The sequence below is a fragment of the Sphaeramia orbicularis genome, chromosome 24 (assembly GCF_902148855.1).
Source record: "Sphaeramia orbicularis chromosome 24, fSphaOr1.1, whole genome shotgun sequence".
Lineage (NCBI taxonomy): Eukaryota > Metazoa > Chordata > Actinopteri > Kurtiformes > Apogonidae > Sphaeramia > Sphaeramia orbicularis.
In genome coordinates, this window is record NC_043979.1 from 22422977 (window position 1) to 22449442 (window position 26466).

The 26466-nt window shown below is 37.9% G+C and overlaps 1 protein-coding gene across 4 annotated transcripts; it reads left to right on the forward strand.

Annotated features, from left to right (window-relative positions):
* The first annotated feature begins 765 nt into the window (after positions 1 to 765).
* Positions 766 to 26466, forward strand: vegfab (vascular endothelial growth factor Ab). 4 transcript variants are annotated; one of them, XM_030128866.1, is made up of 8 exons: positions 770 to 1509; positions 3455 to 3497; positions 4261 to 4457; positions 5230 to 5306; positions 7514 to 7546; positions 10674 to 10748; positions 12333 to 12476; positions 14926 to 15208. In XM_030128866.1, the coding sequence occupies exons 1-8, from the start codon at positions 1456 to 1458 to the stop codon at positions 14945 to 14947; spliced, it is 645 nt and encodes a 214-aa protein (XP_029984726.1). In that variant the 5' UTR covers positions 770 to 1455; the 3' UTR covers positions 14948 to 15208. The 4 variants fall into 4 exon arrangements, with proteins under 4 accessions (XP_029984727.1, XP_029984726.1, XP_029984729.1 ...); XM_030128869.1 differs by lacking the exons at positions 10674 to 10748; positions 14926 to 15208 and adding an exon at positions 26456 to 26466 and having other exon boundaries at positions 12333 to 12509; XM_030128868.1 differs by lacking the exon at positions 10674 to 10748 and having other exon boundaries at positions 775 to 1509.

A 26466-nucleotide genomic window follows, 5' to 3' on the forward strand; every position in this document is an offset into this window, starting at 1 on the left:
GGTGGTGGTGGTGGTGGTGGTGGGGGGGGGACAACTCATGACTTGATGTGCGCGCCGGATCCCAGACGACAACGTTGCGCAGCGCACGCACACCTTTACCCAGATCTATAGTCTACGTGTCTGGACACACACGCTCTTTAACGTGGGTTTTTTAGTCGTAGCGTGGGGCACCTCAGACGGCCAGAGAACTATCTGACTGTAAAATATGTGTAAGGCGCAGGAGGTAGAAATGAAAGAGAAGGTTTGTCATTCACAGTATAAATGAATGAATATGATAGTATTTTCACATTTTTTTGACAATAAGCATCTGAATGGATTTGTTTTATGATCAAAATAAGTGTTCAATCAGGCTAATAGTGAAAAAATAAAGGAATTTATTTTTTCATGGTTAAATTTTTTTGGGATCCTGCACACCTCCTATTTTTGGATGTGCGTGTCGTTTACCTTTTTTCAATCATGTCTTCAATATTGACAATTTCAAAGGAGACTCAATTTGCAGAATGATAATTTCCAGACATTAATGTACATGTATATATTATTCAGTCTATTTTTATTTAGTATATATTCTTCATGAAATCTTCACTAGGATTAAAATGATGAAAAATAAAGACCACGGTGATATTTCAGCCGGTATCACGAGGAGGTTAGTTCCAAAGGCGGGTGCTCTGGGTTTTAATAGCTCCTGGTGGTATGATCACATGAATCGACGTCTAATTGTTAAAACTTTGCAAAAAAAAAAAAAAAAAAAAACGCACGAGAAGAGCGCGTAGTGCTGTATATCAGCCATTGAGGACAGACCTCCCCCCTCTAATCATCCACCAATCATCCACGTCCGGCTCCTAATAGTCGCAACTACGCGGTCACAGTATGGCTAGAGCTAGACAGAGGTGGACGCATTCTGTCTTAGAGAGAGCTGACCTGCTTAGTGCACAGTGACAGAGCACAGGGAGAAAAGCCAAAGCAAATACGCAAAGTTTTATGGGACGAGTATCTGAGAGCGGTTTTCTTTGTAACTAAACGTCATCCATGGGTTCAAGTTGCACACAGGAGTAGGCTGCTAAGTTTCCAATGGACAGACTCTTGGAGACGGCTGGCGCAACAAGCATGGGATTATTTTTGTAATGTGGATTGCTATTCACTTGCAAGAATATAAAGATCTGCTGCGCAACAATGTGAGACGTTATGCGTCTTGGATTTTCGTGTTTCTGGATATACTGAAGATTATTGGCAACAGTTGAAAAGAGAAGAGGTTATGCGCAAAGGATTGTATGCTCCGACCCTGGGACCACCATGGAATTTCCATTACAAGCCCCTTCCCCTTATTTAGAGAAGTTTTAGCAGGTCCACTTTTGTTATTGTTGTTGTACTTGTAAAGTTCATGCTTAAGCACAAAACGCCACATTGGCCACTTGGATTTTAAAGCGTTACTTGCCTCTGGATTGGATTTTTAACACCATGAACTTTATTGACAGTTTGACACTATTATTTTTGACGCTGTCAGCTGTCAAGGTGAGTGCCTCCAGCCAAACAGAGACCTGGGCAAAAAAGAAAAACTTCATTCGACCTCTATTTGCGAAATGTAGTCACTGGTCATTAATATGTAGCTCGTCCTTGCCTTTCCTCTGACTAGGTCATTGCTCGTGTTTGAACAAGCTGAAATGTTTAGTGGCTTTGGAGAGAATCAAACAGTCATTACGCAAAACGGACACTATATAAACCTATCCCACACAGTCGTGGGAGGTGCGCATTTTGTGAAGCAAATGTGACATTTGTGATGATTTTTAAATAATGTTGTGAAGTTTAGCGTTGGGTGATTGCAGGCCTGCTCTTAAACCACCTTGGAGATATTATTACGCTTTAAAGGCGCAGCGGCTCCATTCTGAATTAGGACATGTAAGCAGGTTCACTCCACGCTCTCATGGTTAACCCACTTCAGTGAAGGAAAAGTGCCTGGTTTCACAGAGATGTCTCGTTTTTAAGAGAAAATAAGCGACTCTTTACAGATTAATAGACCGTTTTGACAATTTTACTGGCTGTTTAAGTAAGAGGGCAGCAAATCGTTTTCCATATAATCATTAATCAAGAGCAGTTTGTCCTGGGAGGCTTTGAGCAAAGGTTTCAAGGTAGAAAAAAAAAAAAAAAAAAAAAAAACACAACACAACAACTGCGCTTCTGCACACAGTCGCACATTTGCAGCAGCATAATTAGACTTTGTAGGGTTGTTTCGGACTTTGCAACTGAACAGGGTCAAAGATGTTTCAGGTTGTAACTTAAACCCACTTGCCTCATGTAGATGCGGACCCCCCTCCAGACCCAGTGGTGTCCCATAAGTGTTTATTTAACTAATTGCCTGCTTTAATGACACCTAAGCCTCCCAATAAACGCGGAACAGTCCCAGGATGTAGCCCTCACTGCTCATTACCCACCGGCCTTTCATCACTTGTTTTAAGGGTCGTTGTTCGCAGCTTGACACAAATCCTTTAATAAAGCAGTATCCAGTGTTTTGGAAGGACCGGGGTCTCAGAGTTTGACACTCTCACACCACCGAGAAGGGGCGGAGACTGCGGCACCAACACAATCAGAGCCGTTTTACTTTTCACTGAGGATTGGAAACGAGTATCAGATGCGACTCTTTCCATGTCTCACCGACTGAACCAGTACAAGCTGCAAGTGCTGCAGGAGCAGGTCTCACGCAATACCTGCCAGATATTGCGCGCCTTTGACGGTGACTGTGCGTAGAAGTGTCTGTGCGCGCGTGTGTACGTGCGAACGCCAGGGAAAAAGTCGTGCGTAAAAACGCGCACTGGTGGAAACTTGCCAAAATCTGACTGGTGTAGTGACATCTAACCACTGAGAGGGAATCAAGCGGACCCAAATTCTTACAGGTTTTATTGGCAGCTGTTATTAATCCTTGTTGCTATAGATACAGCGGAGCCACACATTAAATGTTTGGTAATATCAAAACAAAACAATACTTGATCCCTTAGTTTATACGTTGGTGCCACGTAGCTGATGTGGTAAGAATTGAGGTCAGCTGGTTCAGTGTGGCACATTGTGGAGCCTCTGGTCAAACATGTGGCCATATTAGGCCTTGAACGCCTCCAAGCCTGACATTAACAACAAAATTATCACAAACTGTTAACCCTCAGTGCGCCAGGTGAACTTATTTGAATACATGGACTTTATTAAACAGCTGAATGAATGCATTAAACATTATTCTATTTAAACTGGTGTAGAAGCATTAACATGACTTTCATTTCCTCTATATATTGTCTATATACATAAATAGACTAAGATAAGAAATAGCGTGGTTTTCTGATTGTGGCATCACAAATGTCAGAATGTAAATATAGGGTTTGTGCAACTATGGTAAGATAAGTAGAGGGCATGGACAGCTCTTTTCTAAACTGTTGTACAATCTGAAATGGATAACAGCTTGCCATTTCCCTTACAGAGTGCCCATATACCGAGGGGAGCAGAGAGAGGTCCACATGACGGTAGGTGTCCCTCTGGGCACCGTGGGAATACAATCTACAGTGGGCAGTCAGCCAAAAGGGAAAGGGCTGGTTTGAGGTTCACCTTGATGATAAAGCGGAAATGATCGCCTCCTGGTGGACAACAATGTACTCTGACCCTGTCACATTTACCCCCCCCTCCAAACACCAAAAAGCAGTTTCACCCTGAGATCTCAACATTTGGACATTTTATTCCTGTACAACATTCTTTCTTGTTTGAGGTTAAGCTGAGGAAATGTTATGGTGACCAGACTTGTTACAGAGTGGAATTTCACCCTCTTGGCCCACAATTTTATTTTTGCACAATCCCAGTGTTGCCCAATCTAATTTGAACAATCAGAAGCTGAACTTCATGATATTGTTCAGGCCTAGTATGTTTGGTTTGGCTTCATGCTGTTTGGGAGACATTGTTTTAGGCTCACTAATGTCCTGATGTGTTATCTGTCTGTGTCCTAATATGTTTCTCAAGAAAAGAACTCCTGCAAAGATAGCTAAATAGCTAGAAAGCTAGATAGCTAGATAGATAGATAGATAGATAGATAGATAGATAGATAGATAGATAGATAGATAGATAGATAGATAGATAGATAGATAGATAGATCTGTGCCTAATGCATGTATCTGCTTGTTTTTTCTCCTTCAATGCCTCAACTTGCCATATTTTTAACATGCGTCTCCTTGATTGTTATTGTTTCTGCACCCATGAGACAATGTTTCCACTGACAGACACTGATTTTGTCTCCTAGTGATCCCTTTAATGGAGGTGTACAACAAGAGTTTGTGCCAGCCACGGGAGCTGCTGGTGGAGATTCTGCAGGAATATCCAGAGGAGGTGGAGCACATCTTCATCCCGTCATGCGTGGTGTTGACGCGCTGCGCCGGCTGCTGCAGTGATGAGATGCTGCAGTGCATGCCAACATCCAGCTATAACATAACAATGGAGGTAAGCTGCTTTAAGTTTACTTTTCATTTCTGTACTAATGTCACACCAGAAGTCGACTTGGGCCACTTAATATCTACTTAAACATCCTCCTTATATCCTCCTGAGACCCAGCAATGCATTTTTGTCCTTTGTAGGGGACAAGAATTTCACAGCTTTACCTAAAAAAACAAAACAAAAACAAAACTGCACTGCAAAGGACATTCCATTAAAAAAATACAAAATGTATCTGAAAAAAATATTACATTATGCTGTTTCCAATCAAGACCATTATTTAATGTAAAAAAGTCAAAATTTTTACTTTCCTGGGTCTCAGGAGGATATTCACATGTGTCCTTCTGGTCCAAATGTTGTGCACTTTGCCAAAATGTTACATTTCTAATATCAAATTTTTAAAAAGGTGACCTGTTGTCATATTTATTTTTGTGCTTTTAAAAACCGTACATGGGTCATTCTCAATGAATCACTAACTTCAGGTCCAAACGTGCTCAGGTCTTCTCCATACACCTGATCAATTGAAAATCAGTTCGGTACCCATTTTTCCTCATGCATTTTAAGTCCTTTCAATGTAAAACTTGATCTTATTACTTCATACATGCACATGTGTTTATTCTCATCATGTGTTATACATTTAAAAAACTTTTTTCCATCTGCCCATCTGTCTCATGTGATTGTCCGTCTGTCTTTATATTTATTCTTCAACACACTGTATCTCATTCAACTCGCTGACAGTTCATCTTCTTCTTCCTCCTGTCTTTTTTTTTTTTTTTTACAGATTAAAAGAATAAAACCCCAAAGGCAACAGAATGATATTTTCATGAGTTTTACAGAACACAGCGCATGTGAGTGTAGGTAAGAATCCTCTGGACAGACACCGACATACACCCAAAAACATCCACACGAGAACACAGATTTACGAGCTATTGTGAAGTAGAGCAGAGGTTTACTAAACACATGCCAAGTTACTAATGTCAGTTTACAGCTGACACATCTAACAGATTCATATCTGGATAGATGTTTATCTTATCTTTGCTTCTTTTGACTTCACTGCCTTTCAAAAGAGTGAAGTTAAAGCACAGCCCAGCAGATCGGTGTAGTCGTACTGAAGGGTTTATCGTCATGCCATCGCTCTGACCACATGCACAGATACATTTGTGTGCACATTGCAGTGAGTCTGTTATTCCTTCTGTGGCATGTGGAGGTCATTCCTAGAGCTACATAGGTGTTTAGTTATTGATCGCTGCTCTCAGATAAGTCCCGTGTGTCCTCTTTATAGCCTCGAGTCGTAGTAGAGTGGTTTCCTCTAGTTACTGAGGATGTTATTTATGCAATTCAGAAGGATTCAGTCTGTTATTCAGTCTGTTATCCTTGCTTCTCTGACTAGTAGAAATTTATTAAAGCCAGATGAGATTTGCTGCAAAAAATCTGATAATAAAATGTAAACATAATGACATATTAGAGTTCACTCCTTGTTTCTTGGATGCAGTAGAATAAGCTGTCACACAAAGCAAAAAATAATAGTCGAACTTGAACTTGAATTTCAGTTTTTAACAAATGATGGTGTTACTGTGCAGGTCAGTCAATGAAGACGTGTTGGAAAAAGTCAGATTAGATGTTTTTGCAGAGATCTGGGAAGTGTAATGTGAATCAGTCAATCACCTTCAGAAGTCTCAGAAAACTGTTATAAGCAAATAAATATTGTAGAAAGGACAGATGACAGAAAAATCTCCAATTGTACAATATTTAACACCCAGTTTAGTGACACAGTTTTTAAAGAACTGTTACTTTGGACTTACTGCTCTACTGATCACTACTTTTCTGCGTTGACATTCACTGCTGACCACTCAACTTTAGCTATAAAGTTTTATGGTATCCTATTAAATGTATACAAACCGTGGCTGATTTATTTAGTGTGATCTCAAATTTATGCCAATTTGCTGTGGAGGACATGATCGCTAATTTGCTGCTAATGTGTTGGTAATATGTATTCAGAAATGTTTACAGGATAGGGTGGAAAGTAATCATACTTTTAAGGCATTTTTACTGCTCCTTAGTATCTTTATTATATGCCAGTTTATAGTTTTACTACATTTTACTCTATAGCAGCCTGTTAGTTTACGTTTTGATGTAAAACAAATGATTCACTGCAATTAAATAGAGCATTTTAAGTAATTTAAGTAGTTAAATGTATAGGAATTTCACAGGCTCTAACACTGAAATGCTGCTTACAATGCATTAGCAATACCTATCCAATGTCACTTCCTTTAAAGCATCCTTTTGTATAAACATTTTCTACTTCAGCACTGTTATTATTGCATTATTTTGACTTAATTTGCACTTATAGTTGTAATTAATTATGTATAAGTATGTGAATACATGCATAGATATCCATATAACTGAAAAAACAATGCAGGCGATCATCAGATGACTCATAAAGTAAAGTACGAATAGCTTAGATTTCACAGTATCAGTAGATAATTAACATATTATGCACAGAATTCTTAATCAGTTGCTGAGTCTGCTTAGGAGAAGTTACCGTAGCCATCCATCAAATAGAAACTTGGCTGAATGTCTGTGACCTTCCTGAATAAAAACACTATTTCCTAACACTTTTACATCCAGCGTGTGCCAGCAGGTTTATTGCTCCACAGTTCTGTTATCAGTCAGAGTCGTCACCCGATCGAGAAGTGAAACAAATCTGACAGCGCACTATTGTAGTCATGTTTGTGTGTGTGTGTGTGTGTGTGTGTGTGTATATCCATTGATGAACACACCCCTTTTGTGTGCTTTTCAATGAGTGTGTACACTGCATTATTTCCCAACGAATGAAGTGCATTTTACCAAACCAAGCATTTGAAAGTGAAAGCCACTTTTATCATAGTTTCTGGTAAAGAAAAGATGATGTAACATGATGTGAAAAGGTTGATGCAAGCCCACCCATGCTGATAATGGGCCTACTGGTCGCTCTCTTTTGCCGATGAGCTTGATATGTATCTGTTTACAGGGAAATAACAGCATGCTGTGATCTAATGTCGTGTTGTTTTGTTCCTGCCTTTCAGGTTAAAGAAAGAGGTGAAAGAACAGAGAGAAAAGTGAGTACAGCACTCTTTATGAATTGAGTTGGGGTTTTTCAATGGCAACAATGGGGATTGAGATTTGATCTTTTTCCTGTTTTTCTTTGCAAACAAACTCTTAAACTCTCTCATCTGCAACTCTCAGCCTTTCTTTACATTAACCAGTATGCTCTTAATTTAATCAGTCTGTCTCATTTTGTTTTGTTTTGTTTGTTTTTTTGCACCTACTGCATATTTATTTCCCATAAATGCACTTACATACAGAAATACTCCTCAGTGAAACTCAGCAGACAAGCTTCTACATGAAATCACACCATACTAAACACAGATTAGCTTGCAGTTCTCAGGTGATAAACAGGGGGAATACCAGTTCAGTCCATTCAGGTGAATGAGTGACACTTGATGAGTTCATTGCCCTCTCTATATGTGTCCTTTACACCTTCTCTCCGTATCACTATCTCATCTTTGCATTCCTCCCCTCTCATCTTTACTTACTGTTCCTGGCTGCTCTGATATAGATAACACTGTTTTTGAAGACCTGTTAAACTTTTGTGTTTATGGTCCTTGCTTAAGTGTTTTTCCCATCATCCCATGCAACAGAAGTCAGTGTGCTGAGTGTCATTAAAGCACTTTAATCATCCTTCAGCTAGCAGTCGTTAATATCTCTCCACCGCAGGGCTGTCGGTTGTATTTCGGTTTTTATGTCAGGTCGTCTGTCATATAGATAAGAGTTAGTTTTGAGACCTCCTCTTTAACCTTGTTCTAACTGTTTACAAGCCCGACTTTTTTCGGCGTGTCACTACAAAGTGATGGTCTCAGGGTCGTTCAACCCCCCCATTCGACTCCTGCTTCTCATGTTTTCATGCTTTCATGTTGGATTCACCATTAGCTGCTGACCTCACAGTAGCAAGGGGCCGGATAGTCAGTCCTCCTGCTGAGGTTGTGAAGTTCGTTAAAAGGGAGGACATTCCTACACATGCCATCGTCCAATCACATGGCAGTCTTTATTATATGTGATTTCTTACTTGTCATCCGATGCTGTATGAGTGCGACCTCATGATGTTTTGCTTATATGGTCATTTTATAGTTCTGATGTGCTGTTTCTCCACCTCCATCTTGGTCAGTAAGGTTGAACATGTTTATGAACCTTGACAGTGCTTTAAAAAGGTGAACTATGAAAGGTTCTTGAGTGTTTGTGTTGAAGTCTACTTTGCAGTGGGAGCCAGCTGTTTGTTGATGTTAGTCAAATCCATTTCAGAGGTAATGACTTCTCAGATTGTCTACATTCACGATAATAGCTCATGAAGTGGACTTTGCCAGAAAATCCTCTTGTTTCCAGGATTCACTATACTCTCCTTCACTATATTTGGGGCCTTTTATCAATGATGGTTGGATTTTAAGGCTGATGACTTTTATTGGCAGGTGTAATTAACAACTTGTGCAGTGGCAAAGTCTTACTTTCAGAGTTTCTATCTGTTGAAAAATCTTAATTTTCACCTCTCAGACACCACTATTGTAGATATAGCTAAGTATTTACGTTAACCAGACCATCCAATGGTTTTGTCATGCAAATGTGTCATGAAGTTTACCATTCTCCCATGTCAGTAGGCTAGTGGTTAGCATTAGCTTCTCCAGCTCCAGCTTTTTGTTCAAATATGTTCACTTCTGGCTCCAAAATAAGCCAAATGGAAATAACCAAAGCATAAAGTGAAGGCTTAAAACAATTAGTTCACAAACCAGTGGATGGTGTTAATAGGAAAACATAAAGATGACTAGCTCCCAGCAAAACAAACTCCAACACAAACATTACAAGCATATGGGCATGTTCAGATCTTACGTATTGGAACTTTATTGTGAAAATCATTGTGTCAGAAACATTGTTCTGAGATGTAGCCATACAACACAGCAAAACATGTTTTCCCCTGTTTACATCGCAGTAAAAGCTTGTGCAAAATAGCTCACCCTGGCTCTCTGTTGAACATGCAAACAGATATTTTGATCCAGCCTGCACCTGTGAATCTCCAGGTGTATGCTTTATAAGCCAGTTTATTCCCATTGTACGAAACAAGTTGAATCAGCCATAAAGAGATGACCCAGATAGGTTGAAAGATGTAATTTTGGTGAAGTCCAAGTTCATTGTCCTCAATCCATCTGGGAAATTTTAGCACAGCCTCCAGAGCCAAACCACAGACTATTAATCTCTTGCACACACTGCAGAGTCATTGTATCGTCATAACAAAAATAAATTTTTACACCCAGTTTACACAATAATAAGATTTTCTCATGGAACATTTAGGATTCATCATGTTTTGTTTTGTTCTTTTCTGACTGAATTACATTCAGTGTTTCACAGAAGCTTTTGAAAACTATATTACGATACTTGAAGCTTGTCCTATATCGGTACTTTTAGTACTTACCTCAGTGTGATCTTATTGGACTTAGCAGTCTATATACACAGCCTGGCCAAAAATAGGTCCCCATCAGGATTTAACTCTGGACACCAACTTTTTATTTATTTTTTCTTTTTTTTTTAGGTAATTACTGCAATGATTAATACCTTTCAGCTAACACAAGATCTGCAAATTAAGTTAAATTTGCAGTGAGTAGCTTTGCATTTCTTATGCAACAATAAAATTTGTCTGTTTTTCAATGGAAGAAGATTGACCCTGTTCCAGTGAGAAGAAAAGTGATTACCTATCATGTCTAGTGCCTACAGTCAAATCTGTAGGGACAGTGTTATGATCTAGAGTGGCTTCAGTTCACCAAGTCTACGTTCATGTGTCTAAAAAATGGTGGAAATTTACATAATGACATTGCAAAATCTTGTTGAAATGATGCAGCGGCAAATGTATGGTTCAGTCAACGCTAAAGGCAGCTTAATAAAATCTTAGAGTATTTTATTTTTTGGCCAAGCTGTGTGTGTATATAATATGTGAACCACAATGTATGACAAGTCAACTATCAATCAGTGGCAAGAACAATAACCTTCCTTGACTAATGACTTTGATTTCCACATTATTCAACATAAATCATGAATCACTTGTGGTAAAAGCAATCAACATATAAGGATTTGTAAAGCACATCGTCCATTCTCTTTTCAGTCTCTCAGGCATCTCTCTGCGTTGTTGTGCTCTCTCTCTTCCAGAAAACCCCGGAAAGGCAAGGGCAAAGGCCTAAAGAGAAAACGAAAGAAAAACCGCGACAAAACAAATCACGATGCGTATGTCAGCTCTGCCTTCTCCACCTACCTGCACCTGAGTGTTGCGCTTCTCATGATTAAGCTCATTTGGGAGGAGCTCATTTGCCCCTTTTAATTTGCAGCATTTCATTGCCCACATTAATTAGCATGTTGCTTCATCTGTGAACAAACTGCGTGTCTTTGTCCTAACTTTGTTTTGCCAGTCAGGCTATACAAAGTCAGATATCCGTAACCAGCTTTCTAACATGTTTTGCTAACATAGCTTCAGCAAAACTTAACATAACAGCCAATAACCAGGGAAGTACTCTTTATTCATATTTCACTGAACAATAAACACACCACAAACCATAACTCATCTTTACCCCTGAAATTCCGATCAAATCTCCTCCCAACCTTATCAGCTCCCGTTTTTGCAAGAATATCACCCCTATGGATAAGAACAGGTTGGGATGAGATTCATCAGTGTATCATGAAAACAGAAGAAACCCGAGATACGACATGTTTCTAACTCGCCACACAAGTCAGATTTATGGTTGATAATTAACACGTGTTAAAGAAGCTGCTGTGAACAGATTTCAGTTTGGCTTTTAGCTGTAACTTGAACCTTCTGCAGAAAACAGATCACAGATCCACCAGCATGGCTTTGCAGACCAGCCCATACTGTCCCTGTATCTGCAGCCGGGATCACCAGGATCGTAATCACGGTCCTGCGTTCACTGTTGAGTCTGTGCTGCTTTCATGTGTCTCGTACCCGTCTCCTTTCCCCTCTTTGTTCTTTTTCATCTTTCCAAACAGGTTTTGCTGTCCCATGCATAATACTGGTACTTTTATGTAATGTGAAGATATGAATGATGGCTATCTATTGCCTGTTTTCTTTTCTTTCTTTTTTCTTCGATGGGAGGATTTGTAAATTGTTTTGCAAGTAGTGTAATAGTGTCTTTGTTTGCCAGCTTTTGTCTCTGAAACCATACAAAAGACACCCGTATTTTCCTTAACAATAATAAATAAAATGATCTAACTGTGGTCTTAACTGTGAAACAACAAACCTCTGTCTGTTTGTAACCTGTGTATCAAGGTATCTGAGCCTTCATTTGTCCGCTTTCTCCTCCTTGTTAAGAAATGTCATTCAAACCACTGATGTCTCTCTGTGGGAAACATAGTCTTCAGTTTTCACTCAATAAAATTAAATCTTTCTTAATGGAGCACCATGCAGACCCTTGAGTCTTCTTTATCAGAGTTGACCATTTGGAGTGTGGCATCATTGACTCATGCAAAGCAGATGTGTGTTGTTTTGTGCTGCATGAACCGATTTAGAGCTTACTGCATGTCTAACACATACAAAGCATTTTATAAGCGATCCAATCAATGAAGGGGAGGGTTTGGAGTGTGTGTGATTTTACTGCTTGAATATATGCTTGCTCTGTGGGAACCTGTGTGCAACATTACCCAGCTGTCACATGCTACTCTTTGGTGCCGAAGAGCAAACCGGAGCGTACGAAGACGTTGACCAATGGGTGACATTTCTTGGGGGGCGTTAATATTACACAGTGATAATCTGGTTTTCTCCTTCTTCTTCTCCCTCCTCATCTCTCTCTCTCTATCCAGTGTTTGTGAGCCATGTTGTGATCACTGCTCAGAGAGGAGGAAGCGCTTGTTCGTGCAGGATCCTGTAACTTGCCGGTGTTCCTGCAAACACACAGATGAATACTGTAAAGAACGCCAACTAGAGCTCAACGAGAGGACCTGCAAGTAAGTGATGTACTGCATATATGCATTTTTATAGTTTATTGACTGGGAGGACGTCAGATGCGCCCAAGACACAATCAGAAAGAGACACAATCAGGTTGTAAAGATGATAATTTCAATTCAGCTTTATTTATAGAACACATTTTATGCACAAGGCAGACTAAATGTGTTTCACAACGGGTATATAACACAAAAAAATACAAACCCCCCCCGAGAGAATAGAAAGGAATAATTAGTTAAATGACATATTCAAGAAAAAAATAGATATCAGTCTTTTACAGACACTGTTATTATAGTTAACAAAAAGTCAAGAAGAATAAATAATACAATACAATAATTTGACTCACAGTATTGAGCACTGGATTAAACTCTTTACACAGTGCAAAGTTCAATCACACTGTGCATATGTTTAGAGCTTTTATTGTGAAAGGTAATAACAGAAGTGGTGGATCTGCGCTGCACAGTAATTGACTTAGTCGCTGTTTCTGGATTAAGAGATGCCTAGCGGCAGAAAGAGCATACAGTGCATTGGAACAAAAATAAAAGGTCTGTCTTAAAAACAACAGAACTATATACAGACAGTATTTAACAATGCAACAGAAACCAAAACATAGTAGAATTGCAGTTAAAGTCTTGAAACCAGGGACAAGAGTTGGAAATTAAATAAATGTTTTATACTCCTTGTGCAGAACATCAGATGTTTATATATTTCACTGCATTATCCCTGATAAATAATACATGAATACATAAATTAATAAATAAAATATGTTTTCCTTCAGTGTTAATGGTCTATGTTATACATAGAAATTGCTTTGCACAATATAGTCTAAAGCTGCAGAGCTTTATAGTTCTTTAGTGTTGCTGGGGAAAAATTACATAACAACATATAAAATACATAAAATATATATTACTTTTATCATATTGTGAAAGTGGTTTGAGAGGACATGATAGAACTGCATCTACTCCTTACTTGTATTTCTAGTCTGTAGAAAATCTAAACTGAAAACTGCCACTACTACTAAAAATAAATAAATAAATAAAAAAAAAATTAATAAATGAAATTTAAAAATAAATAAAATGTAAAATTAAAAAAAAATGTAATAAAATCAAAATAATAAAAAGGAAATAAATAAAGAAAATAATTAAAGAAAAAAGAAAAGAAAAGAAAAGAAAAGAAAAGAAAAGAAAAGAAAAGAAAAGAAAAGAAAAGAAAAGAAAACAAGAAAATCTAAACTGTGACACTTTTTTTTTTTTTTGCCAATTGCAGTTTTTTTAGGATAGATAGGGAGGTTTCTTTGTGATTGACAGTTGTAATTATCAATCACAGCTCAGTTTCTGTCAGAAACAACCTGGATGCGAAGCTATTGCTCTGCTGTGCCCTGATGCTTCAGTTTGGTAGTAGTTGGAAAGGTAGTTACACTTTCTATAACAGTGTGAATAACATCTGTATTTACATTTAAGTTTATTTGGACCTAGAGGAGAGAGCTGCACAAGAAAGTTTTGTGTTTTCCAATTCTGGCCAACTTTTATGATTTTGGCTCCTGCAGCTTTAAGGAAAATAGTTACACTTGCAATAAGTACAAAAAACTGCATCCATGAAAAAGGGTCATTCTTGCACACTCATTTATTACATACTTATGTATCATTTTTTGATGCAGATTTAAGTTACATTGGACATTTGAACATTCCATTTCAAAAGTATTCAACATGGCCTATTCTTCCCAACCCCTCATCCTCCCACCCCTGGTCCTACATCATATACTTTTTCCTACGCTGAAAATATGGACATGCAGTGTTATTAATATTATTAAAGAGCACACAAGTATATATAGCACACCAAAAAAATGTGTGTATGGGGGAACTGCACTAAACGCATTTTTGTAGTTTAGAGTGTTTTAAGCTTTTTTCAAGTATTTAACCATGGTGCCCTAAATTTCCCTAAATTTCGAAAAAGCATGACAATGGTTTTGGGGCGGTTGTTGATTTCCATCCGAAGAGTATTTGTCTTCTAGCTAATAATGTTGGGAAGGCAATAATGTCCATTTCATCTTTTTTTTGCATAATTTACAATTAAAAGAGATTCCAAAAATGGCTACAGATGTTACTTTTGTAGGTGTTTTTGTCATTTGCACATGTAATTAACAATTATGTCGTCATTAATTATGTTTTATGTCATCCATGCATTTGCCCATCCTTCACTTTTCAGGTTCTATGAATCAAGAATTTCTTCATGATATCTAAAAAACATGAAAATTAAAAAGCAAACAAAAAGTAGTCAGTTGCTCAAAAAGAAAGTAAAATAATATTAATCTATATGTAATTAAACTGAAAGAAACTCAAGTGCTAAATAATGTTAATTAAAACTATAATAAGTCTGATTAGCCAGTATATCAGGAGCAAATGAATTTACTTGTTCTCATAGTATCTTCCTTTTTCTTTTCCACTTGTTTAGATGTGACAAGCCAAGAAGATGAGAGAGGTGGCAGCACCAGATATACAAGATGAAGGAATACTGTAGAGACAGCACAGCACTTTGACCTTTGAACCGTAAGCTCTTCTTTTCTGTGGAAAGCATTCCCCTTGGACTGACTGAGAGAGAACGAAACCAGAAAGACTGAACTGAAGTTTCCTCCCACTGTATATCCGTGTGTAAATAGACCATGATTTAAAAAAAAAAAAAAAAAAGTACAGAATTGTTATGCTGCTACAACTAAAACCCATCATCTGACAAAAAAGCAAAATAGCCGCCATGTGGTTTTGCATTCTAACAGGCTTGCAGTGCAGGTGTATAGTCTTGTTGTCAATTCAATGTATGCAATTTTCACTGGATATGAGTCTACTGTGGTTGTGTGTCAATCATCAATTGCAAAACCTCTCAATCTAAGACATATTTAACTGCTAAAACAGCGGGTGAGGCCGAAGAGGACGTGGTAACGCTCTGTTTTCTATAATGATGGATGGAGTATACGGGACATCTGGGAAAGCCGACGGGACTCTCAAATCTGTCTCTTCGTGATTTTTCTTCCTTTGCGGGACTGATGTGGACATTTCCAGTGTTTTGACTCTCATGATCATCAGCGTGTAGAAGAGACTTTGGAGTGCCATATACTTTTAAAGGGATACTGGTCATCAATATAGCATCATGTATTGCTATGGAAAACCACTGAAAACATCTTATATACTGTAGTTTGATTCCATTTGAAAAACTGTTCCTCACAAAATGTACTGAGAAATCCTTTGAGTGCTTTTTAAATTATTTTTGTTTCCAGGGGAGGGGACTCTCAAGAGTAGTTTTGTTAGTCGTTGAACTCAATACAGAATCCATTGATTACATATCTTCTCTGAACTTGTACATACTTAACTCTTTCCCCGCCAGAGCATTTTCCAGTGAGTTGGTAGCCAGCGCCAGCCGTTTTGGTCATTTTCACTAATCTTTGGAGGCTCACTGAAAATGTTGTGTTAGGAGTATGTGAACACTGAATACATCAAAAGAAAGAACAGAACTTCAACTTTTAAACACAAAAAACTATTTTATTCTATCTTTATTCGTTCGTGAGATATAAACATTTGAATATTGGTCATTTTCAGGAAAAAACTGAATTTTGAGCAAAAAGCTGAGAAAATTGCATTTTTTTCAAAGATATTGATTTTCAAGAGAAAACTGATTTCCTATTTACATTTTTGACTCTTTCTTATTTACCAACAGTAACACTGTCTTCAAAATCACAAATAAAATAATAATAACAGCAATAATAGTAACAAACAGCTCTAAGATATCCCATCATTCCACAAAATGTTAGGGGAATCCACACCAAACTTTAGACTGAACATCTTGTAAAGCACAAGGTTCCTTCTAAACTTTGCACATTTACATACATCAGTTATAAGTCTAACACATAGTAGTTTAGCTTTTGGATATAAACACCTCAATATTCCTCATTTTCAAGAAAAAAAGAAACAAATGCACTAAATACTGTAGATTTCTGGCCTTTGGCTGCACCAGGTCCTCCTGTTGGACCAGCTGCTGTGTTTGATCTGTAAATAATTCTATGGACATCTAGTTATTTATCTCTGTATGAATATATGTATTTATTTATTTCATACAAAAGCCAAATCCAACAGTGTCTTCCATGTGTCCTGCTGACATTCTACAGCTGAATATGTTCTGTGTCCTCAGTCTGAATCTGAACTCACTCTAACAGATGAACACTAGCTTTCCTTTGTCTTGTCCCATGTCTGTATGTCTGTCTTCTCCTTGAATGTCCCCTAGAAATGTCTCTTTTCTCTTCCTCCTGTCTGTCATTTTCTCCGTGTTGCTCTGTGCCCCCCCCCCCCCCCCACCCGCACCTCCGTGTCGGACCTGAGCCGCTCCTTGTTTCCCGTGTTCCGTGTCCGTCTCCCTGACCTTCTATTTCTCCGTTCCTGTCTCTAAATGGTTCTTCTGTAGCTCCATCATATATTGAATTGTCAGACTCTGTCTCCATAATCATCTTTAAGGCTTTTGAAACTGCGCGCGGTTCCTGCAGTCTTCATTTCCTCCTTCAGTGACTGCCGCTGGATGCGTTGCCATGGGATACGGAGACTCCAGTGCAAAAACGTTAAACCCGGCCCGTCATTTTTCCGAAAAAGCTGCTTAATTGTTTGTTTTTGGACTAAGGAAAGTAATTCACATGATCCACAACACCTCCAACTACAGTATAACAGTGAAAACACGGATTGACGGAAAATCTCGTCATTGGCGGGGAAGCGTTGGGAAGCAATTGACGGAATATCTCGTCAATGGCGGGGAAAGAGTTAATATCCCTTTATGCCATAGTACATTCTAGATAATTTATAATGTTATAGAGTATTTTTCAGTATTCAATCTTCTACCCATATTTAATTTGGTCTATTTATATATGCAGTGTTATGTACCTGTGGCTGTCCTATTTCCCCATGTGTGTAAGGTCAGATGGCTACTCTTAGCATGGAGACTCTCTGTGCTTTTTTAAGAAACAAAAAACTCCTGAAAAAAAATCATAAATGATTTGTTAACATTCCCTGAATAGATTGTTTGTACTGAAGACATCTCCTCTGGATTTTTCAGCCCCTCTTATCTTATTAAGGGCGTGGGTGCTGTGTAGATTTTTAACTTGCGTGTATCCAGGTGTTTGTGTATCTGTGTATATGTGTGAGTGCGCGATTGTAGGTGTGCACGTCCATGTGTCGGCGTTAGATGTATTTAAGTATTTAAGTAGCAAACCTGTGTTTTGTCCATCCTGCAAGATGCAAAAACAAATAAACTACTGCTAGCAGCTCAGTTTACACTACCACAACACCAACACTACTTTAAAAATCGGATAACAATATTCATCCTGTCTGCCATCGGTCTTGGAGCCCTCTCTATTAGTTCTTTTTTTGTCTCTTCTTTACTATTAACATGTTTTCTGTGTCTATGTAAAGCAGTAAAGCATATTTATTTTCAAATTATATTGTTTTTATATAAAATAAGGAAAAGGTTGCTGTGTTGTGAATGCTGTGTTTTCAAGAGATTTTAATTAGGAAACATGAGTGTTCCATTTTTGTGCAAGGTGATACTCACAAATCTAATAAGATTACATGCAGAATGTACCGAGGAAGAAAATACCACTAGGGAAAACAAAATTCCTGCACGTTTTTCATGAAAAGTCAGACAGAGTCAGCCTTATGAATAAAACGGCACTTTGAAGCAATGTGCAGTAATTTCATCTGTGAAAAGTTTCACCAACTGTAGACACAATATACTGGGAAAAGATAAACTAACAATGAAATGATGCAAAACTTATATTATTCTTTTGGTTGAGTTGATAATGGTTAATTAAAAAAAAAAAGATTAACACAAAAACCATAGCTGTAGCATTTCTTCATGATGCGATCAAAACTTATTAGGTGTTTTCTTGCAGGATAAGGTGCAGAAAATTTTACCTTGAGGCTTTGTGTGGTTAATGTTAAGACTAAAAACCCAGTCTCCTTTCCATTTCAAGAATACAGCCTTGTTAGACCTAAATTGGCAAGGAATAATATATTTGTATTTTACTGCAATAAAACAGCAACTTCTAACATTAGTATCACGTATATTTATCATGACATCCTCATTCATTTCAGTAATACCAGTGCTTTGATGCAGAGAGCACCATAAATCAGTGGAAAATGATCCAGCAAGGAATTAGGACTTGCTTTAGCTTTACAATACAATGATTTCCCACAGGGCGAAACACGGGTGCATTCGTAATAGAAACACAAAAATAGGACCAATGCCCCTGTAGCTCACTGGCATGTTTTATCAACAATCAATAACAACTTGAATTTGTGAGGTTGTCAGGTTCTGCCGCTATGTTAGAGTCCTGTGGTGTTGATGCATGAGATCAATCTTCCAATAGAAGTGGGTGGTACTTTCACTGGAGGAGAACGCAACTAGTTAAATGAAAGTCCATATATGACTTCCTATCAGTGCTCAGTAGTAACTATACTGGTGTCTCTAACCATTTCCATGTTATAAACCATCAAAATATGACCTGTTATAAGTAGAGGCAAATTATTAATGTTTCAAAAATTCATCAAAAAATTCAAAAATCTAAATTTCTCAAAACTGTGACATTGTCCCAAGGAAGTTACAAATAAAATTTGAAATGAATCTGACCAGTAGTTTTGTCAGAGAAGATGTTTGAAGAAATCATGAAAGAAAATGAAGACGAAGACAAAGATGACGACAAATATGACAAAGACAGCGAAAGTGAAGAAGCCAACGCTGGATACAGTGCCTTCACAATAGCTCATGGCCTATCGACAGGTGAACTAAAAAAAAAAGGGTCATTTTATCTGGAAAGCTCAAAGTGAATGATGGCAAACAGTCACAATTAAAAGCTTCCTGGGCTGCAAAATCATTTTGTACTGAAGTCCAAAGGCCTACAAATTCCTGTTGTCACCTTGGATGGAGTCTTTGACCAGCGCTTTTATTACATCCAGATACAAGGTACGAGTTTCACTTCATCATCAAGAACTGATGAGCTGTTCACTGAAACACTTGATCTTCTGTCTGAGTGTACCGTGGAAGTTCTAGGTGAATTATAAAGAAACAACACATCAGAGATGAAATGAAATGTTTTTTTTATTTTTATTTTGATGACTAATTTTAAGCCATTTTTGCTGATAAACTGGAAAGAGACAGGAAATGACAAAGATCAAATGGTCCAGCCTCTGGGGATTCAAACCCAGGAGAAGGTGCCCCAGTGTTGCCGGATGGACGATAATTATTGTATTTGTACGATAATTTCTCCCTCTGTACGATGTATGATCAATAATTCCAGAAATCCCGTAATGTATGATAATTTCACCCCTTCAATACATCGCTATTAGCAAACACAAACAGGATACATCCTGCACTTAACCTGATGTTGCACATTGCCTCATATGCCTCCTTACAGCCAATCAAAGCATGACGTAGCACGAGTGATACACAACGTAGCACAGCAGTACAAAATGTAAACAAAAGTTTATTAAGGTTTCAGCAGCTCAAGTAAAGTGTTGTTTGAAGAGACACCTGATTTTCATTTTTGATTTAGAAAGTGTGTTTAGAATACAATAAAACTGTGAAACAGCTTTATTCAGAAAGTTCTTCAATTATCAACCATTGTAGTCGTTTTTAAGTGGATTGATTGATGTTTATTCCTAAAAGATTAAGTCTGAAAATATTTATGATACAGGACCTTGATACATGATGATTAAGAAGATGGTTAAAGCAGCGTATGACGTTCGTTACCAATTTTTCACCAAATATAGAAAACCTGAGTCATAGCCTAAGTATCACAAATCCGTTAGTCTTTCCATGATTACACACCTGAATCACTACCTTCATGGTGAACAACTTTGAAGTTGACTCCATCACAACCAGTCCATTTGTTTACATAACAAACCGATATGTCACTCGGACCTTTTTGGAAATTTGGTTGCAAAGTGCATTGTGGGAATGGGAATTCGACACAGCCGCAGTACGGCTGTAACAGCGACAAACACAGAAACAGCTTCAGTGCTTCTTGCTGCTGCGGCTGCATTGAATTCCGAAAAGGCCCGAGTGATGGTTTGGTTTCGGTTTTGGTTTGTTATGTAAACAAAAAGCCTGCTTGTGATGGAGTACACTTCGAAGTTGTGTGAGGGAAGTGATTCAGATGTGTGATCATGGAAAGACTAACAGATGTGTGATACTTAGGCTATCCATCAGGTTTTACAGATTGGATGAAAATAGGTGATGAAAGTCATATGCTGCTTTAAATATGACTGATATTCTGGGCTGTTCAGTGCACCAGTTCATCCTGTACACCACACAGGTGGGGGCACTGTTCTGCCAGTGGCAACTTTTTTCCAACAGTGCTGTTAGTTTATTTAAAGGTGAAACTGCATTATATGACATACTATACACGGTCTGTGGTATGTTTTACTGGAGCAGATGGTCCTGAGCAACGTACGTCAAATCAGATTTGTACAATAATTTTCCTCAAAACTCGATAATTTTAAGCTTCTGGTACAATAATTTGTCATTTCCCATCTGGCAACACTGAGTTGCCCACATGCTCTGCACCACTTGAACATCAGGTCTCTCCAGAGGTGAAAATTCTACTTTAACTGCACCATCTTTGGACATCTTCCTTCATAACTTTCCCAGAAATCTGAAGTCCCTTTAAAGAAACAAGTACTTAGCACCAGGATCCCTAGAACATATGTCCAATTTTGGATCATGAGTTACGTCCTGCCACACTAGATCTATTTCATCCACATGCTCCTTTCCTTCTGTGCTGTATATCAAATATTCGTTTGTGAAAATATCTTAAAAACTTCTGTAACACTTGGTACCAGATTTTCACGATCGTCTGTCTCTGTTAAATGAAACTGCAAGGACAAAGAGTCGTTTTAGCTACTTTAGGATTAGTGACTTGTTTAGTGACACTTTAGCATTAGCTGATCGGCCTCTGGACCAAGTTTAACCCCTATGAATGTAGATTAAATGGAGCTTGTTAGATCTTTGGTCATGTTTGTTTTGAAACTCGGCCCCTCTTAGCCCCATTGCTTGCTGCTTCTGGCCGGATTAGCTCTGGCATGGTGCTAAAACAGACGTGCAAAAGCTCTACTCTCACCAACACTCTCTCTCACTCTTTATGTGCATACCTAAATATAAAGCACACCATGTAATCCCTGTAAATTGTGGGGCCTCATTCACTGGGTGAAACACCCCAAAGAATGTCATAAACCATCTAATCTGTGATTTACCAGGAACCCAGAACCCTGCGCGTTAGCTAGCAGCCTGTCTGTTGGTCAAATTATGTTGACTGAGTCTGGACTGGTGAGATGTTCTAAAGTGACATGTGCTTTTTCATAAAAAGTCATAAGGAGGCTTACTACATGATTAAATAGCCCAGAAAAGAGGCTATATTTTATGATAAGAAGGCCTTAAGCACAAAATATATCATTTTAGGTAAATAATGGTTACAGAAAAAACATCAAACCACATTGCTCAAACTCTTCCACCAAGGGAGTCAAAGCCTGTAGCTCTCCTGGTTGTTTTCTCTATGATGTATAAACAGATCATTCAATTCATCATATCCAAAGAATTGCTAAGTATTTTTTTATGTGAAGCTGAGAAAGTAACCACCCTCCCAACAAAAACAGCATTATCAGAGACTGATTTAGCAGCAGAAGTTGTGTATATGCACATGTGCATGGGTGGATTTTAATCACTAATAGTTCCTTATCAACACCTCATAGAGTTCAGTTTGGATGTGTCACAGTTTCTTCACGTGTTGGAGATTATGAAAAGAAGAGGGTGGAAAATGTGATTAAAGGCCTTCTTATCTAGCAAAGGTTCAGACTGAATGTAATCTGCTAAACTTAAAAAATGTGAATAAGTGATGATTCAGCTCTTACTAAATATTTTTTGCAGTAATAATCTTCATCATGCCACTGTAGCACATAGTTTGGATTCTGTGTTATGTCTATAGTCCAGTGGTCAGCAAGCTTTACAACCTAAAGAGCCATTTTTGTGTTGAAAAAGAAGAAAGAAATCTGACTGGAGCCATAAAAACAATATTTAAACCCATCTACATTTTACCATGAGGTGGCTACTCTGCTCTAGCCTATTTTTAATTAGTTAGCTATTTAACTTTGTATTTCCAACACAACAATACAAAGTCTGGTGTATTTATGAAACTATACAACTACATGAAAGAAAACATTCAAGATTTGTACATTTTTTTAATGATGGACTCTATTTCTAAAACGTAATTGCATTGTGTAATGGGGAAAAAGCTCAACTTTTATGTAGAGTGACTTACTTACAAACTACGAACAAATGCAAATTGAGCATCTTGTATTGAATTTGGCAAGAAAATAATACATTTTGGTTTATATGCTGTCCAAAAAATGTTTTATTCTGTGTATAGCCTTCACATTGTGCAGATAGACAAGGTCAGAATAGTTTTAGGCCTATGACAATGTTAAAAAGTAATGACTCATTCAGTTCATTTCAAAATGTTCCTTATCTTTTTTGACCAGGGGAGTCATAGAGAGGCTAAAGAGCCACATTTGGCCCAGGAGCCATGGGTTGCAGACTCCAGATATAGCCTATTAATATGTTGTCAGTGATAACATACATGACATGAGATCATCAGTCACTCAAGTCTACAAGAAAAATGCTTCCAGAATGAAAGTAGTTAAGATTCACCAAATTTCTGTCATTAATAAATAAAAAATAAGTTGCCAGTCGGTTATAACTTTTAAGATACAGCATAGGGTCAAAATGTGAACTGCTGTTCATTTATGAGAGAATGGGTATTACAAAAAAGAAATGTTGATATCTGAGTTACCAGTTTGACTTCAACACTATGCACATTACAATACATTCATTTTTCAGATTCCTTCTCAAGTAAGATTTATAGATCTAGGATATAAATCTACATAAACCCATACAGAGAGGATCTCAGAATATGGAGCACTCCAGTTTTTTCAATTATTCTGGAACTTGCAAGGCAGGAAATTAAATATCATGCATCATTTAGCAGTCATCACAGGTCTCCTATAAAATTCAATCACTTAATTGGAGCAACCTTGCAACTGGACAAGGGTAGTGCTACACCAATTTCTATTTGCAGTTTCTTTTAAATATTGGCCTTAGTGTTAATGTTGGTCACATCCCGATAAAGCGCGATGTATAGTATTTAACTGGAAAACAAAAGACAATCATTCAACCACAACATCCCCTTTGTCAGTTGGAGCTAAAATGAGCCAGAGACATTCTAGGCTTTGGTGAACTAGTTGTATGAAAATAACCAATCAACTAAAATGTGCTTGGCAGGTTCACCAAAAATGAGGGATGGAATGGGGAATTAAATCAGGTTTAAGCTGCTCAATAAAATAGGCATGTTTTAGTTGAGTGGTCCTCTATTGCACGTCTGCTAATCAGTGTCTGTTGTTCTTTATCAGGAAATGACAAACACAATAATCAGAAAATATATTTAAGGCAAGGCAAGGAAAGTTTATTTGTATAGCACATTTCAGCAACAAGGCAATTCAAGGTGCTTCACACAGGACATTGAAATACAACGACAAGGGAAAAAGAACACATTGAAAACATTATAAAAGAAACATGTAAAAGGTGATTAAAACAGCAAGTAAGAAAACAACACATAAAATCCAAAAATATAAAAACACACATATTAAAGTAAGAGTTGCAGTGCAGAGTTTCGAAAGAGAATATAAAATGTAAAAAGTAAAAAGCCTTTCAGTCAAAGGCAGCAGTGAACAGGTGAGTCTTTAACCTTGACTTAAAAGAACTCAGACTCTCAGCAGACCTGATATTTTCTGGTAGTTTGTTCCAGATATATGGAGCATAGAAACTGAACGCTGATTCTCCAAGTTAATCCTGCATGGCTGCAAAATGGAGGGGAGGTCCACGCTTTGATGTACAGAAGTGGCTGAATGATCCGTTTTTGTTTTTTTCATAGGTAATGCCTAAAATGCATTCCTTCTCTACAATGTACGATGATATATGCAGTTTTTTCATTAATATATTTCATTATATATTTTGCAAGTTTGATAATACATTGTAATGTGCCTTGAAGAGACCTCCAAAAAAGTATGGACCAGTTTAGATTAGTTTAGTCTCCTGTACAAAGGTTCTAATTTATTGTTTTGCTTCACTTTCCTCATTCTAAAAGCAGCTGTGGTTAAAATCTCCAGAAATACACCCGTCACTGCATGCTGTAAAGCTAAATAAATGCTCTCTGCAGTATTTATTTGCCAGAATTTGATTGTTATCACTTTTGCCTGTCATGCCATATTCCAGCTTTGTCCCAACAAAAGAATAACTCAAGTTTCTGTTTCCTTTACTGACAAAATTGATTTGCAATGTTTTCTATTATCAAGTTCAGACACATGTACAAATTGGAATGTCTCAATGGATGAGATATGATTTATGGACCAAAGAAAGAGTAGATGAAGCCAAGAAAGAAGGATGGAGCAAAAATGTAGGACAATGATTAAAGGTACTGCCATAGCTTTAAGACCTGAGACAGGCGACGTGCTCCCAAGCAGGTAAATCACCCCACACTGCTGATGTAAAAGGAGAGAAATCACGACTCGGCAAAAACTCCTCCTCCCTGGGGCGTGTCCGCAGTGTAGTCAGGCGTGATATGTGTTCACTCACACGTAGCGACTACGTCTTTAAGGCTACTGATCTATATTTACCCAACGTTTCCGACTGATTGTGACACTGAAAAATATCCTCCATGAGTCATGAGGCAGGGAACCGGAGAGGGAAGGAATGGGAATAAGACTGAAATCAGTTTAAAGAGGGATCAGTGGAGCAGGGTGAAAAGAGACTAATTAAGCTGAAGGGGGAGAAGAAAAGAGGATAAAATGGGATGGAGGGAGGCATGATCGAAAAGGAGCAAAGTGGAGAAAGTAAAAGAAGTAAAGAGCTGAGGGGGAAATGACCTGATGCACTGTAATATCTGTACATGCATGTGTACGTGTGCAGGCAGGGCAGAGGTAAACTGATATGAGGATGTGTTATACTACACTTTCTCTTATCCCATCCGCACAGGCTCTAAAGCCAGTTACACAAATATAGGATTTAGCAGCACTTCCGCATAAAACATCCCATTTTTTCCATGTCGTATTGTGCATTTCTGCAGGTCTGAGTGCGGTTTTGCCAGCCTGGCTGCACCCACTCACCTCTCACATGAGTCCAGCTTACACTCATTACCACAGCATTACCATCCACCAGACCAAATGGAGTCTGTCTCTATGTGTGTACACACTGATCTGTGTGTGTGCTGACCTCAGTGTCCTTTTTCTCTGTACTGTGTGTTTCTTTTCACCTTTTTTTCTTATTTTAAACATCGGTGCAGCAGACAAACTTGTGAAAATAGCCACACAAAAAGTTATAATTCACCAAGGTGCAATATGTGGGTCAATATATACTTGAGGGACTTTTTGAGTTCCCTTTACAGGGTAACATAGTTGACAGGTAAAGTTGACATTTTTGCTGTTTTCAGGCCTAAAATCAACATAACCATAACACCACATGACATTTTTACAGAAAGATTCTTCTAAATGTCATATATACAACTGAGTAAAACTGGAAGTTATTTATAAAGATATTGTAGTAACACTGTTGACATAAGAGTGTGATAAATACACACTTGACTCACACACTACTTTATATTAAATAACTAAGAACGAGGAGAAAGAACACATGATGGAGTCTTGCCAGTGTTTTCTTCAGGAGGAAATGACATCATGTGGAGCAGGTCATGTGATCTGGAATTAGCACATTTCCTTGACAGGTGTTTTTGTAATGGGTAACTTAGTTGAAAGTGATTTCTCAGACACAGATACAATTTGTTATTTTCCATATAAAGTTTTATATATTACCAAAAAAGAAATATCTGTCATGATTATCTCAACTTAAAAAGAATGCAATCAA

Coding starts and splice junctions, on each gene's coding strand:
- vegfab (XM_030128866.1), top strand. CDS start 1,456: ATGAACTTTATTGACAGTTTGACACTATTATTTTTGACGCTGTCAGCT. Junction 4,458..5,229: donor GCTATAACATAACAATGGAG/GTAAGCTGCTTT, acceptor TTTTTTTTACAG/ATTAAAAGAATAAAACCCCA. Junction 5,307..7,513: donor CACAGCGCATGTGAGTGTAG/GTAAGAATCCTC, acceptor CCTGCCTTTCAG/GTTAAAGAAAGAGGTGAAAG.